Raw genomic sequence first — 14,787 nt, forward strand, 5'->3', positions numbered from 1 at the left:
TATAAGGCGGTGGCCCGTTCCTGTAGGTTCATGCTCTACAACATCCGCAGAGTACGACCCTGCCTCACACAGGAAGCGGCGCAGGTCCTAATCCAGGGACTTGTCATCTCCCGTCTGGATTACTGCAACTCGCTGTTGGCTGGGCTCCCTGCCTGTGCCATTAAACCCCTTCAACTCATCCAGAACGCCGCAGCCCGTCTGGTGTTCAACCTTCCCAAGTTCTCTCACGTCACCCCGCTCCTCCGTTCTCTCCACTGGCTTCCAGTTGAAGCTCGCATCCGCTACAAGACCATGGTGCTTGCCTACGGAGCTGTGAGGGGAACGGCACCTCAGTACCTCCAGGCTCTGATCAGGCCCTACACCCAAACAAGGGCACTGCGTTCATCCACCTCTGGCCTGCTCGCCTCCCTACCACTGAGGAAGTACAGCTCCCGCTCAGCCCAGTCAAAACTTTTCGCTGCCCTGGCCCCCCAATGGTGGAACAAACTCCCTCACGACGCCAGGACAGCGGAGTCAATCACCACCTTCCGGAGACACCTGAAACCCCACCTCTTTAAGGAATACCTATGATAGGATAAGTATTCCCTCTCACCCCCCCCCCCCTTAAGTTTTAGATGCACTATTGTAAAGTGACTGCTCCACTGGATGTCATAAGGTGAATGCACCAATTTGTAAGTCGCTCTGGATAAGAGCGTCTGCTAAATGACTTAAATGTAAATGTAAATGTAAATATATATATATATATATATATATATGTGTGTATATATACAGAAACGATATCATAACTGCCATCGATAAGAGACATGTTCATCAACCTGGCCAAGGCTTTCGACTCTGTCAATCACCACATTCTTATCGGCAGACTCAACAGAGCCAATTCTTCCTTTGGCCACCTTTCCTTCCAGTTCTCTGCTGCCAATGACTGGAACAAACTGCAAAAATCACTGAAGCTGGAGACTCATATCTCCCTTACTAGCTTTAAGCACCAGCTGTCAGAGCAGCTCACAGATCACTGCACCTGTACATAGCCCATCTGTAAATAGCCCATCCAACTACCTCATCCCCATAATGTATTTATTTATTTATCTTGCTCCTTTGCACCCCAGTATCTCTACTTGCACATTCATCTTCTGCACATCTACCATTCCAGTGTTTAATTGATATATTGTAACTACTTCGCCACCATGGCCTATTTATTGCCTTACCTCCCTTATCCTACCTCATTTGCACACACTGTATATAGACTTTTTCTACTGTATGTTTGTTTATTCCATGTGTAACTCTGTGTTGTTGTATGTGTCGAACTGCTTTGCTTTATCTTGGCCAGGTCGCAGTTGTAAATGAGAACTTGTTCTCAACTAGTCTACCTGGTTAAATAAAAGTGAAATAAAAAAAAATACAGTTAATAAATAAAACCAGCCAATACCAGTCAGAGGTGAACTGGTAGATCTTGGTTGATGATCCTGTGTAATAGTCAACGTGAAAGTGAGGAGGGGGAGACAGAGGGTGTATCTTACTGTAAACAGCCCATAGTACCGACCTGCACTCCCTGTGATGGAGGAAATGTATGCAACTCTGTAGCCGCTCCCACCATCAACCCACATCCACATCTTTCATGTGGGCTGAAGCAGTGCTCATGAATTATGCATTTAATGCACTTTAGATGCTGCCTGCAACTCTTTCAACTCCTACTTTTAGACTGGGGCTGGTAAAACAGTGTCATGAAATGGTAAATGCTGGGGATAGAGACCTGCTAGTGACTGAGAATGACTGTGTGAATACCAGAGAGATTGTGTGTGTGTGCGTGCTTGCGTATGCGTGTGTTTGTGTGTGTACGTGTATGCTCGTACATTTGTGTGCGTGTGTCTGAGAATGTGGTGGGAGACAGTCCTTCAACAGACCACACACACACAATGGGTCCTCGCTCCCATCTGTCCAACCTCTGCTATACAGCTGTGCATCACCATCCCTCACTGTGTCAGCCAGCTGTCAGTCAAAACACACACCAGACGATTACGGCTCTAATGCCCTAGTTACTGTCGGCACGGCAACTGGGTCAACAGGAAAGTACTGGGTGAAATGAAGGCCATTGTGTTGGATGATTTGGACCAGTGAGTCTGAGTTTTTAGTAGATTAAACTCAGTTCTGCTGGATTAGGAGGAGCAGGGGATCAGTGTGTCTGTGAATGGGTGGATAGAATGAGTGGACAGGATAGGTCAGAATATGGGAGCAGTGAAAGGATGATGTTGAGGTTACGTGTTGCCAGTGGGGCACTGAGAGGTCCAGACAGGTTTAATCTCATCTGCATCATGTTCTGTGTGCGTAACTCAAATCAAATCAAATGTATTCATATAGCCCTTTTTACATCAGCAGATGTCACAAAGTGTTTATACAGAAACCCAGCCTAAAACTCTAAACAGCAAGCAATGGAGATGTAGAAGCACAGTGGCTAGGAAAAACTCCCTAGAAAGGCAGGAACCTAGGAAGAAACCTAGAGAGGAACCAGGCTCTGAGGGGTGGCCAGTCCTCTTCTGGATGTGCTGGGTAGAGAGTATAAGAGTACATGGGCATTAAAGCCAAATCATTCTTCAAGATGTTCAAACTTTCATAGATGACCATCAGGGTCAAATAACAGAGTGGAACATTGTGGTCTAATAAAACTATTGAGAGAAGCGCTTTGGGGAAATTGTTTAGCTGAAAAGATTTAGCTTCATCGAGCTGCCTCTTTCTCAAATGCTCATTTAATTTTGAACTAAGGTAGTTCCAACATGAGAATTCAGTGTCCATATAAACTTATTCACTACATCTGCTGAGGAGTGTTGATGCTACATGCATAGTTGAACACCCACACTACCTACTATTAATAGCACCCCTTTTTAACCCCTATCATCATCAAGCGGTACCAGAGCACCAAGTCTAGGTCCAAAAGGCTCCTGAACAGCTTCTACCCCCAAGCTATAAACTGCTGAACAATTAATCAAATGGACACCCGGACTATATACATTGACCCCCCCATCCCCCCCACCCCTTTGTTTTTACACTGCTGCTGCTCGCTATGCATGGTCACTTTACCCGTACCTACATGTACAAATTACCACAACTAACCTGTACCCCCACACATTTACTCGGTACTGGACCCCCCTGTATATAACCTCATTATTGTTATGTAATTCTACTGTTACTTTTTATTTGTACTTTATTTTATTTAGTAAATATTTTCTTAACTCTTATTTCTTGAACTGCATTGTTGGTTAAGGGCTTGTAAGTAAGTATTTCACGGTAAGGTCTACTACACCTGTTGTATTTGGCGCATTTGACAAATAAAATTTGATTTGATCCATTTGCCCACAGTCCATGCAAAGCATCCCAAAGGAACCAATCAGAGCTAATGTTCCTGAGAAGTGATAAGCAGCAGAACACGGGGGAGCCAATCAACACTAATGTTCCAGCCCTGTGACATACATTGGAACACAAGGGACTTGTGTGAACAACAACCTATTTTTGGATGGGCCTTACTTCAGTATCATTGTTAATTATTCAACAACAGTTAAAACATCAAGACCAAACTGGTATCATTTAGCCAATGACAAAGTCGGGAGTGTATGGGTTGTCCAATTAAAACTGGCCTGAGATCAGTTTATGCTTAACAACCTGTGGGAAGTTGAGTGCATCCATCCCCAACTCACACTCAGAACAGTAGGACACACTGCAGGACAATGGACTCCTGTAGAGCTACGCAGATCTGCCTGTGTATGCACACTATGGCACCCTATTTTGACAAGGGGGACCAGGACCCACAGGGTTCTGGTCAAAAGTAGTGCACTATATAGGGAATAGGGTGCCATTTCGGACACAGCCTATGAATCATTCTTACTGGAAAAAGCCTGTATGGAGACAGGCAAAGTGGTCTATTACCAACCTAATTACATTTACAAAGATACAGAGCGCCAATTAAAATAGTTAATTGTTCACATAAAGAGAGTGCCAATTCATTGCACACAATTATTATTCAGACAGAGCAGGTCAGTGACGGGTTAGGGTAAGATAAAGTATCTTGGGTGCTTTGTGCTGTTTCTAGTCTAGGCTATATATATGTTTCTGAATCTACACAGGCAGGTCTATGCATGCTCGCTCCCTGCTCACACAATCACTCAGCCCAGTTCAGCAGAGCGCAGCCATGCCATGACAAATGGCAGAAGGCTTGTGTTAAGCCTAATTTATAACAGAGAAAACTCCTTTACTAAAACAAACCTGTCTGCCTATGTTTATTACTATGTTGAGGCTGACACATTATATTAAATATCAAAAGGCTGATGCAATTGAGAGCTGTTGGCTATAGTCCATTAATACCGTCAGAAGAACACAATTAGCCTATTTTCCAGTCTCTCTCTCTCAGTAGTTGACCTAATTTCTCTACCACATAATAACACATTTGGACGAAAATGAGTTTCACTTTTTGGGCCAAAATTGGAGCCTGAATACAAGGAATGGGAGAGAAAGGCTGAATCAGATGATCTCACTGGAAAGTGTTACTGTACTCTCCTCCACAGCCACACTGTGAACTAGTTCTAACGTTAATAGTTACTTGAAAATAAAATCTCACGTCTATCTTGTTTTTTTAGCATCCAAGAAAATATACTTTTACAGGTGTAAGCTTTGTTCAGCTTTTGGTACAAAGAGTCTGTTCCACTTTATGGTATAGGCTATATGTTCTGAATAGCCAAACATGAATGAATTAGTATATTGTAAGTAAATATCTATGCATGTGTAATAACATAGTCTACACAACATAAAACACAACAAGAAACATAGAAACGAAGCCTTTAAACGTATAAACAAACGATACTGTAGCGCAACGTTACTCCATAAAACACCAGGTGATGCTTGATTGGGATTTATATTACCTCGTCTCCTTGGCCGAACTGTGAACCGAGGTTTACGAAATGCTCCACGCGAATATAACCATCCGAATCCTCGTCGCACAAGTCGAAAACCTCTTTGAGTTTCCTGAGGAACAGCAGGAGCTGCTCCGCTTCGGGAAGGACACTTTCCATCGGAAGTTTGTTGTCCTGAGGTTGAAAACCCGACTTGAACACCGAAACAGAGGGCGCCATCCCGGAGGCGAGAACCACCGCTGCACTGGCGCGCCCGACAGCAGCATGTGCGTGACTTCACGAACTCTGTAGAGCGCGAGGACCTGGATACACTAGCGCGAGCGGGAAAAACCCATAAACAGCAGCCAGGATTAAATGGATAAAAATATTATGAACATAACGGACGAATCATTGATTTGAATGGGGACAGCCGTCCTAGTCATAATTCCGTGCATTTAATCCTATCCGATATGCGAAATCCAGAAGGATAATTTTTGATAAACTGGGAGTTGATGACAGGTAAGGTTGCCAATTTCGCCCAAACCTATTATACTGTTAAAAAATCACCACCTGAGGGCGAAGTTGTTCGAGACACATTTCTTTTTGTCCTGAATGAGCAGCCTACTGCACGTTTCAGTTTTTCAGATTTGGATGTCCACATAACATGCTTTTTATTGTAAATGTCTGCATATGATTATGTGAGAATGTCAGTGTTGTCCTGTGATATCTGTGTGTTCAGTACACTATAAAGCAGATACTATTCAATACATTTAATAATAGGTCTAAACCACCTAAACCTCAATGTCTATGGTCCCCAATGGGTCTCTCCATACATTCTGCCCCATACTGACTGGTCTAGTCCGTGCACCCCCCAGCATCCACCCATGCCCTGTCTGTTTGTGTTGATGTAATCAATACTGGAGTTCCTGTTCAGTGATAAAAATAACAGAGTGGCTTTTTAGCATTTTTTTTTCACCCAGGCTCAGCCTTAAAGGTGTAGTCTTAAAGGAACAGTTTAGTATTTTGTTCATTAGTCCGCTGTTAATGATAGCTCACCCAAATTACAAAATGGCATACAGGCTACTGGTTTCCTTATTGTTAGCAGTCTGTGGACAAGGTATGATAGCAATCCATGCTTGGTTTTTGTTTACCTGGTGACTGTCTCCAAATCCTACATTTGTTTTGCATGTGTGGCACAAAGGTACTGATATTAGCATTGTTTTGTGCTTACTGACCAAATCATCCTAAAGTATCTCAAATTGATTGTGTAGCTCGGAGAAGTTACTATAGATGATTTGGACATGAAGCATGAAAAATGCTTATATCAGTACCATTGACTTGCATTGGATTTGTGCCAATAGTGGAAACAGTGACCATGCAAACAAAACAAAACCAGTGACTGTCTTACCTTGCCCACAGATTGCGAACAGGGTAAGGAAACCAATATGTCATTTGGGTGAACTATCCCTTTAACACATTCCCAAAAATGTCAGCAGCCAAGGTGTGTTTTGCAAATGCTTTCAGTTGATCAACCTCTTGCTAATCAAATAACTGCCAAATGAAAGAATTTGAAATGATACAAGCCAAGTTCAAATAAAACATCACATGTAACTGAAACTCTGAAGCAGGCAGGTCAGCTTTGTATCATGTCAACAACTAGTGCCATATTAATTAATAGCCGGGCTACATATTCTCAGTTATGACAAACCCACATTTGAAGTAGACGTTGTACAATTGTATAACATTTTTATTGTAAAACATTTCATTTGACAGTTTGAGTAACAAATCATATTTAAAGATGTATAAGCAATAGTTTTTCAGATTTCAGGAACAGCATACAATACATGAATGAATCCCAAACATATACACAATATTGAAAATTATTTGCCAATGTTATTCATTGATTATTCTCTATTATTATTATGTATTCATTATGTTTACTGGTATTATTGATTACATTATCTCACTTCGCTTTAGCAACAGTGACTTTGTCATTCATGTTAATAAAACTCATCTGAATCTGGTAAGAGATTAGAGGTCATTTGAAGTGAATTGGTATTGGGCCAGTCATTTCTGAACACGTCTCATTTACAGACAGAGCTCCTTTTAGTACTGCAGTCAGTGGAGACAGGCTATCATTACCATTCCCTGCATAGAGAACTACTTTGTGCACTATATAGGGAATAGTGTGCCATTTGAGACACATTTATTTCATTACCACCTCTCACATGAGCCGTCTCAAAACAGAGGTTTATCATCCCAACTACACTGAACGTCACTCTCTACTGCAGAGAGTTCGTGTCAAGTTCTTTGGACAAGAATATGAATAAATAATGTTAATACTAGAGTACCCTGCGCTGAGCTAAATGCTCCATCTTGTCAGTCTCTTCGTCAAGACGTTTCAGCCCATCCAGACTTGACGTCACTTATCTTCTAAAGTCACTGTTCTCAGTGCATTGAGTTATGCCCCAGTATCCCGCCAGCCCTCATAGAGCTGGGTTGTAGTCTTAGTGCACACCCTAGCAAAATGTTTTGCAACGGATAACCAAAGCAAGTATTTATTATTGAACAACTTCAGCTTGTCCCTCCCCGTGTCAGACTCTTTTCTTCCATTCGGTGCCTAGTGAAAATGACCCTGGTTAGTGTAGGCAAAGCATCATATCACTTTATACAGCAAATAACCCTGTACAGTTCCTTCATGCGTTTCTATTCTACAACAGTGCTGTGTTGTCATCCGTTTCTCATCTGTTTCTCTCTGTCGTTGCTGTGAAGGCCCTAGCAACTCGTTATGTCACACCGTAACTAAACAAACACGCCAGGTGGGACTGTAGGCCGGAGTTCAGAGCCATGTCTGAGGAACATTCAGGAGTGAATGGATCACCTGTCAATCAAAACCACTCCAGTCAAACATACAGTAAGTACTTTACTATTTGGGGGTTTGCTACTATAGTGCCAGGCTTTCACTGAGCCCATTGTGAAGCTCAGTTCTGTTATTTGAGGCCTGCAGAGAAAAACACCCTCAAGGCCCATGGTATTTAATTTTTAAATGTCACCCTTCCCTTGTCAATGTTCTCAGTCAAGTTTGAGGATTCTGTTAAAACACTTTCAAGCTAGTCGATGAACTTATGTGTGTCTCCATACATCCAGTGCTGTGGTGGCAAGGCCACTTCGTTGAGATGGCCGCATTCCTTGCTACACTTGCACGACTGGATGAACATGGCGTCTCTCTGGAAACGCTCGCCGTCCGGGCACACAAAAGTCACAGGAACGGTGCGCGTGCGACGCGGCGAGCAGCAGCGGCCATCCGTACACACGCCGCAGTAATTGGGCCGGTAGAGGCGGACACTCTGACACTCGCCATACGACAGACGCATGGGTTCTGGGGCTTTTGGAGTCGGGGAGCACTTCTTGCCCTTCTGTAAAGGGAAGAGAAGGAGGAGGGGGATGAGAGGATGAGAGAAAGAGGGAGATAGATAGTCAGAGAGGGCAGAGGAAAGTAAAAGTTTCATGCTGTACTGTTGGGGCACCTGTATTGTTTCACTAAAATGACAAACTTTTGCAGACATCTTTAAAACATCTTTGAATTAAATGTCCGGAGGGCTAATGCAACCAAATCATCATGAACTTATCACTTATCACTAACAAAGTGTCAGTACTGAAAACGAAACTGAAGTTTATTCAATTATAGTAAAGTTATGAAATTAACTGAACACAGTGACAAAAAAGTTTTAAATCAAATTCACTGAAACTCATTAATCTCGCACTCAAGACAGACAGAGGCCTTATTAGTCTCAGTGGTAAATCAGCTATAATCTCCCAGCCCACAGTGGTGCATCCCAAATGGCACCCTATTCCCTACTTTTGACCAGAGCCTTATGGGCACTGTCAGGAGCCCTATGCGTCCTGGTCAAAAGTAGTGCACTAAATAGGGAATAGGGTGTGGCATTTGGGTCACATGCACTGATCCAGAGAAACAGATGAGGATTAATATAGACACACCATCTCCCTGGCTGAGTGCACAGGGCCCAGGCGCCTAGCTATGGACAGTTGCTTGGCAGGAATGCCATGGGTGGGGTGGAGGGGACTATATTTAAAAGGGCGCCACCGCCACTGTGAGTAAATCAACGCTAGTCTGTTCCCACCGGGACGTGCTCCGCAGAGGAAACAGTCTAGGGGGTTGTGGGTTTGTTATCAAAGTGATATGAGATCAGTAAATGATAACGGAGATATTGTTACTGCCTGGGATGATGATGGTGATGGATGAAAATATGTGCAGTCACACTGATGGGCACACAGACACACACTACAGTTGCCCACTGCGTTGTCTAAATATGGAACTCACCTTGGGCGGGAAGGCTACGTCACCGCAGGGCCGGATGGTGCAGAGGCGCGTCTCTCTATCCAGCTTACACTGGGCATTGTCGTTGGTGATGCGCGAGGACACTCCCATCCCACAGCTTCGTGAGCAATGTGACCAGTCCGTTGTCTGGACAACACACTTCTCCAACGAATTCTTCCATACTGGGAAGGGTGGGAGGAAGAGGAGCATGAGAGACAAAGGGAAGGAAGGAAGGGGGTTACAGGGAGAATATACCTCAGAGGGAAGAAACCAGGATACATGACTGACTGATGTATAGACAAACATGAGTAACTATCGACCAATAGTCCTCAACTATTATACCAAAAATGCTAATAGTGCTAGCGATGATCACTCAGTGTACATGATAAGCTACAGCCAAGTATCTATCATGATCAATAACAATGCATTTGGTCAATGTCAAGAGTGCAACAGCTCCTCACCAGGCAGGTGCTTGTAGCCTTGTTCATTTTCCCAGCCCTTGCCTCTCTCCACCAGCTCATTGCCCAGTGTGTTATCCAGCTGGTACTGGTCTGGATGAGGTTTGGGTTGTGTTGGTTGGCGATGTTGCTGGGTGGGGGGAAGGCGCCAGGTACCCTTGTGGCAGTCCACAGTGAAGCAGCACTGCCCTGGCACCCTGACCAGCTGGGGGTAGGGGCAAGAGGGGATGGCGGGGGGCAGACTGTTGGAACAGAGCAGGGAACAGCCCACGACGCCGTCGATGCAGGTACACTGGTGTTTACAGCCGGCGCGGAAATTCTCACCGTTTTGGTAGATCCTCCCGTTATACTCACACGTACGACCCTCCTTTCTTGCTGTTAAGAGAGGGAAATGAGGAGAATGCATTGAATTCAGTTCAGTTCAGTACAGTACAGTACAGTACAGTACAGTACAGTACAGTACAGTACAGTACAGTACAGTACAGTACAGTACAGTACAGTACAGTACAGTACAGTACAGTACAGTACAGTACAGTTCAATTCAACTTCATAATTCCTTTAGGGGCAATTTAGATGGATACTAAGACCACTTTGAGGTAGTAACATATTTATGATTTACATACACATAAAAACATCAGTAGGACCAAGGAACTGCTTACTGTCTACAGTGTGTAATGTGCTATCATGTAACGAGGGGGTATTTTGGGAACCATCCATCCATGTCTCTGGAGAGTCTAAATATGAGGATGTGTTTTAAAGTCAAAGTACAAGAACTTCCACTAACAATCCCAGGTATGACTGGGACGAATCTGTCATATACTCCAGATACACAAGCTGAAACCACCTTTACTCAATCCTCCCCTTAACAACTAGCAAGCACACAATAAATGACACCAACATGGCACACAGATTGTAACCCAGAGAGAACACTTCGATCTAGAGGGAGGTCAAGAGAAAGGAAGTCTTGTGAGTAAGAATCCAGAAGAGTCTCATTGTCTGCATGTCATGGACACGGTGGCAGCCTCCAATCTTAGTCTATGAAGGATTGGAATCTTGGTTTGATGTAGATAGAACTAGTTCAAGCTCCATAAGGAATCTACTTAACATCCAAATATCCTCCCCCACTGGGATACAACGTGTTAAGTCCTGGGGCTGTGGTGACGTTCAACACATGGTTGAGTCCTACAGTAATGTTTCTCATACACCCTAAGATGCTATCACATAAAAACTCAGCATCAACTAACTACTACACATCACACTTGACAAGATATACACTATTTACACCTCATCATAGTTCCAACACTGAATATCTACAACCTTCATTACACACTTTGAATCCCAACACTTCTACAATACACACTTCCAAACGCCCCACTTCCTCCCCCTAACACAGCCTTACCCCTGCAGATGCCCTGGGCCAGGGTCACGTCATTGCCGTAGTTGCACTCCAGTCCCTTGTGGTGGTCGCAGGGCATCGTGGGGCTGCAGTCCTGGTTCAGCTGGGAGGCACACACCTTGCAGCACCCACAGCCGTCGGCCACCGCACTCACCCCGGGGGAGGCACGAGAGGGGCATGGCTGGACACTCACATACCGCCGGGCAGCTGGCACCCACCTGGAGGTGTGGGGAGGAGAGAGGAAGGGGGGGGGGGGGGGGGGGGGGTAGAGGAGAGTTTTAGGTCCATAGGCATAAACAGAGAAGCATAGGAAAGGAAGTCATTTTTGTCATGTAATTTCTTGCCGTGGTCTGCCTTCATGGGTAAAACACTACTAGTGATATAGATGCTCTAGGAGTCTATTGTGATAATTTTATAGTCATTGTGAGATGTCAAATGATTATTGTGTCCCCTTTGGAGTGGTTTTGAACACCGTTTACAATGAATGTACGTACTTGAACTTCAATTTGAAGTAGTCAATTTAATTTGCTCATATCATTTCTACCCCTTCATCCCCGTGGATGTCTTGTCTGTCTCGGCAGCTGTTTAAGTGTTGTACCCAATCCCCTGCCAACTCGTGAATCGAGTAACAGCACATTAGTCTTCCGTGCAAACTTCTTCCAGTAAAAAAAATAAAAATCAACTGTATGTAAAAAGTCCCACCCTCAGACAGTGAGTCAAAGTTATTTGACAAGCACACACATGCCTATAAAAAAAAGACAATTCAAGGTAGGAGACTGGTAGGCTGCAAAAAAAGTCAGTCACATTTTACATTACTGTGCCCTTATAACTGATGATTCCTGTAATCACCAGTATTGTAATTACTCATTAGAACACTGGGTTAGGGTTAAGGATTACTACTGTAAGTACATTGTAACTAATTGTAACAATGAGTAATTACAAAAATTGTTACACTGTAATTACACGAGCAGTTACTCAGTGGCACTCCTGTAAAAGTGTTACCAAATAGTCTGTAGGTGTCAGCAGTTTCAAAATATATATCTTCAGTTAACAGAAAAAACAGTAGACAAAGTAGACACAGTAGACAAAGTTCTCACTTGTGTCTCTCTAAAATACAATGACTTGTGTATGACAGTGAAATCAACGCCAACTGCTCATTACAAAACAGTCTAAGCAATCCACTCATCCATTGCTATTGTTGCATGATTTGCATATGATCAAAATCATACTAATTTGACAGCTGCCAAGGTGATACGACTTACCTGACCGGTGACTGCCATTGTCAAGAAAACAAAGATGATACGGTTTGCCATAATTATTGAAAATCCCAAAGAAACAGTAGACAGTTGTCAAAAAACAAGCTCTGACCCCGTTATTAGTCTGCTTGAAGACAGTTCTGAACTTTTAAATCCTCTTTCAAGAATAGACTACAGTCGCGTTGGATGAACAGAAGTCCTTGAAGTGTAGAGAACAGTTATTTTCATCCCCTCCCCGAGATCGTTACAGCACTCTAAAAAAAATCATTCAACAGAGAGCGTATCCTGATCTACTTTATACCAACTCGTGAGCTACGCAGAAACTCCGCCCCGTGCGTCGCCATATGTCCAGCCAATTATCATTCGGGCAGCGGGCCAGACATTCCAAATGGGTGGAGTTAAGTAGAGGGCCACAAATTGATTGGGGGGCGTGCTTGGGGATGAATACGGTCATTCATAAAAATCCGTAGAAGTAGTCCGTGTTTATTTTATTGGCTGGACTCAAATGTAACCGGTGCTTTTAAGTCACATTTAGGCTTACTCACATTCCACCTTTGTAGCCACCGCTCTGCTAACACCAAGATAACTATACCCGGCTTGCTGGTGAGCACTGCAGACACTCCCAGTACAGTACAGTAATACTTATAGCAACAGCACCTCAGGAAAGGCGAAGCATTCCGGTGGTTTTGATATTAGTGTAACAGTACAAAAAATGTAGTCAAGGTGAAATGCAAAACATTCAAGTTATATTAAGGTATTAGATGATTTCAGGGAAGTGAGACCTTGTCTACCTACTTGTGGCTTAATAAAACCTTGGCCATTTTGTGGCCACACAGATGTTTCATTACTTCTACTTCCACTAAAGAACGGGTACTGTCTGGGTCTTGATTGTTTAAAACGACCCCCATGTCTGCCTAGCTTTCCGTCTTGAATTGAGGTGGTCTGTTCTGACACAGCCATGAGGATAGACCTTGGTGTGTATTGTGTGTAAAGTTAACGGTTAACCCTGTTTATTACTAAAAGCCCATGTGAGCCCATTGTGCATCTTCTCCCAGACTCCCACTCAATACTACATTCCCATTTCTCCCATCAAGTTCTCTTTCTTTGTGGTTAGCTACTCCCTTGTGATCTTTCCATTCCTGACACACCTCAAACACACAACCCTTATTTGATGAAAGAATGCATGAAATATGATAGGGAGAATATGCAGGTGAGAACAATATGAACGGTTGACAGTCATATTGGTCTCCTATAGACTGCCTATAGCAGCATTGCTGTTGATAGCAAAGCTGTTTTGCAACAGTTACTACTCAATAGAGCGTTGTAGTCCACAGAGCTCATATGTAAATAGAGTTGCCTCTTTGAACTGGCAGGTGTTTCATTGTTTCTCTTTGAGGGGCAGTGGTTCCATATTTGAGTTGTGATCCACTGAAAGCCTTTTGAATGAACCTGGTTCCTCTAGAGGTTTCTTCCTAAGTTCCTTCCTTCTAGAGAGTTTTTCCTAGCCACTGTGCTTTTTCTCTTTGGGGTTTAGAGCAGGGTATCTGTAAAGCACTTTGTGACAACTGCATATGTTTGAATTTGATTGATTGCATTAGCAGCGATCCGGAAGGAACTAGCCACAATTTACTAGCTAGTCCTCACCCACCACTCAGGAAACACTGCTGTAGGGCTTAAAAGCTGTCTGCATCCCAAGCTATTCCCTATATAGTGCACTGCTTTTGACCAGAGCCCTGTAGGCCCAGATAAAAAAGTAGTGCACTATAAGAGGAATAGGGTACCATTTGGGATGCACCAGTGGTAATGTGACCATTGGAGACGGAAGTCATGGCCCATCTATTTTAATCCAGGGGTACAGGATTTGAGAGACCCATTTAACCGGCGACCACAGGTTTTTGCCACATCACTGAGCTGGACGAGACAGACTGGGACATATTTTTTTTTAAACATGCTTTTTCAAAGACTAAGGCACCAGCCCATTTGAGAACAAGTCAAGTTGGAGGTTATTCATGGTTTGACAATTGTTGAGGTCTGTCAGAAGCCATATGATAAATAGGCCACAGGAGGACAAGACTGTCTGTCCCAAATGGCACCCTATTCCCTATGTATCCCCATTTGGGATGCCTATTATGACACAACGGAAGAGAGAAATAGCTGATATTGTGTTTCTAAAGCTAGTCACACAGGTTGAACACAATACAGATATAGTACATTAAAAATTGAGGAGCACAATACTATGTGTGTATCCAAAATTGGTCCCTATTCCCTATGTAGTTCAGTAGTTTTGACCAGAGCTCTATGGATTTTGGTCAAAAGTAGTCCACTATGTAGGGAATAGAGTGCACTTATGACACAACGGAAGAGAGAAACAGCTGATATTGTGTTTCTAAGGCCAGTCACACGGTGAACACAAAGCATAGAACTTGATACAGATAAGACAGTGCAGGAGAGAATGAGTGAGTGG

General features: G+C 43.5%; 1 protein-coding gene and 1 pseudogene across 2 annotated transcripts in view; both read right to left on the reverse strand.

Moving 5' to 3' along the window:
* The window catches only part of LOC124003029 (rab11 family-interacting protein 4A-like), a 110,870-nt gene extending 105,738 nt beyond the window's left edge, over nt 1-5,132 (reverse strand). Inside the window, exon 1 of one of the 2 annotated variants that reach the window (XM_046310992.1) lies at nt 4,905-5,132. In XM_046310992.1, coding sequence (XP_046166948.1) covers nt 4,905-5,114 — 210 coding nt within the window. In that variant the 5' untranslated portion in view covers nt 5,115-5,132. The remainder of the gene's footprint in view (nt 1-4,904) is intronic. The other variant, XM_046310993.1, reaches the window with a different exon arrangement.
* A 1,477-nt stretch (nt 5,133-6,609) lies between these two features.
* LOC124003224 lies at nt 6,610-12,347 on the reverse strand (annotated as a pseudogene).
* Nucleotides 12,348-14,787: the final 2,440 nt, after the last annotated feature.

Source organism: Oncorhynchus gorbuscha, linkage group LG18 (assembly GCF_021184085.1).
Source record: "Oncorhynchus gorbuscha isolate QuinsamMale2020 ecotype Even-year linkage group LG18, OgorEven_v1.0, whole genome shotgun sequence".
Classification (NCBI taxonomy): Eukaryota; Metazoa; Chordata; class Actinopteri; order Salmoniformes; family Salmonidae; genus Oncorhynchus; species Oncorhynchus gorbuscha.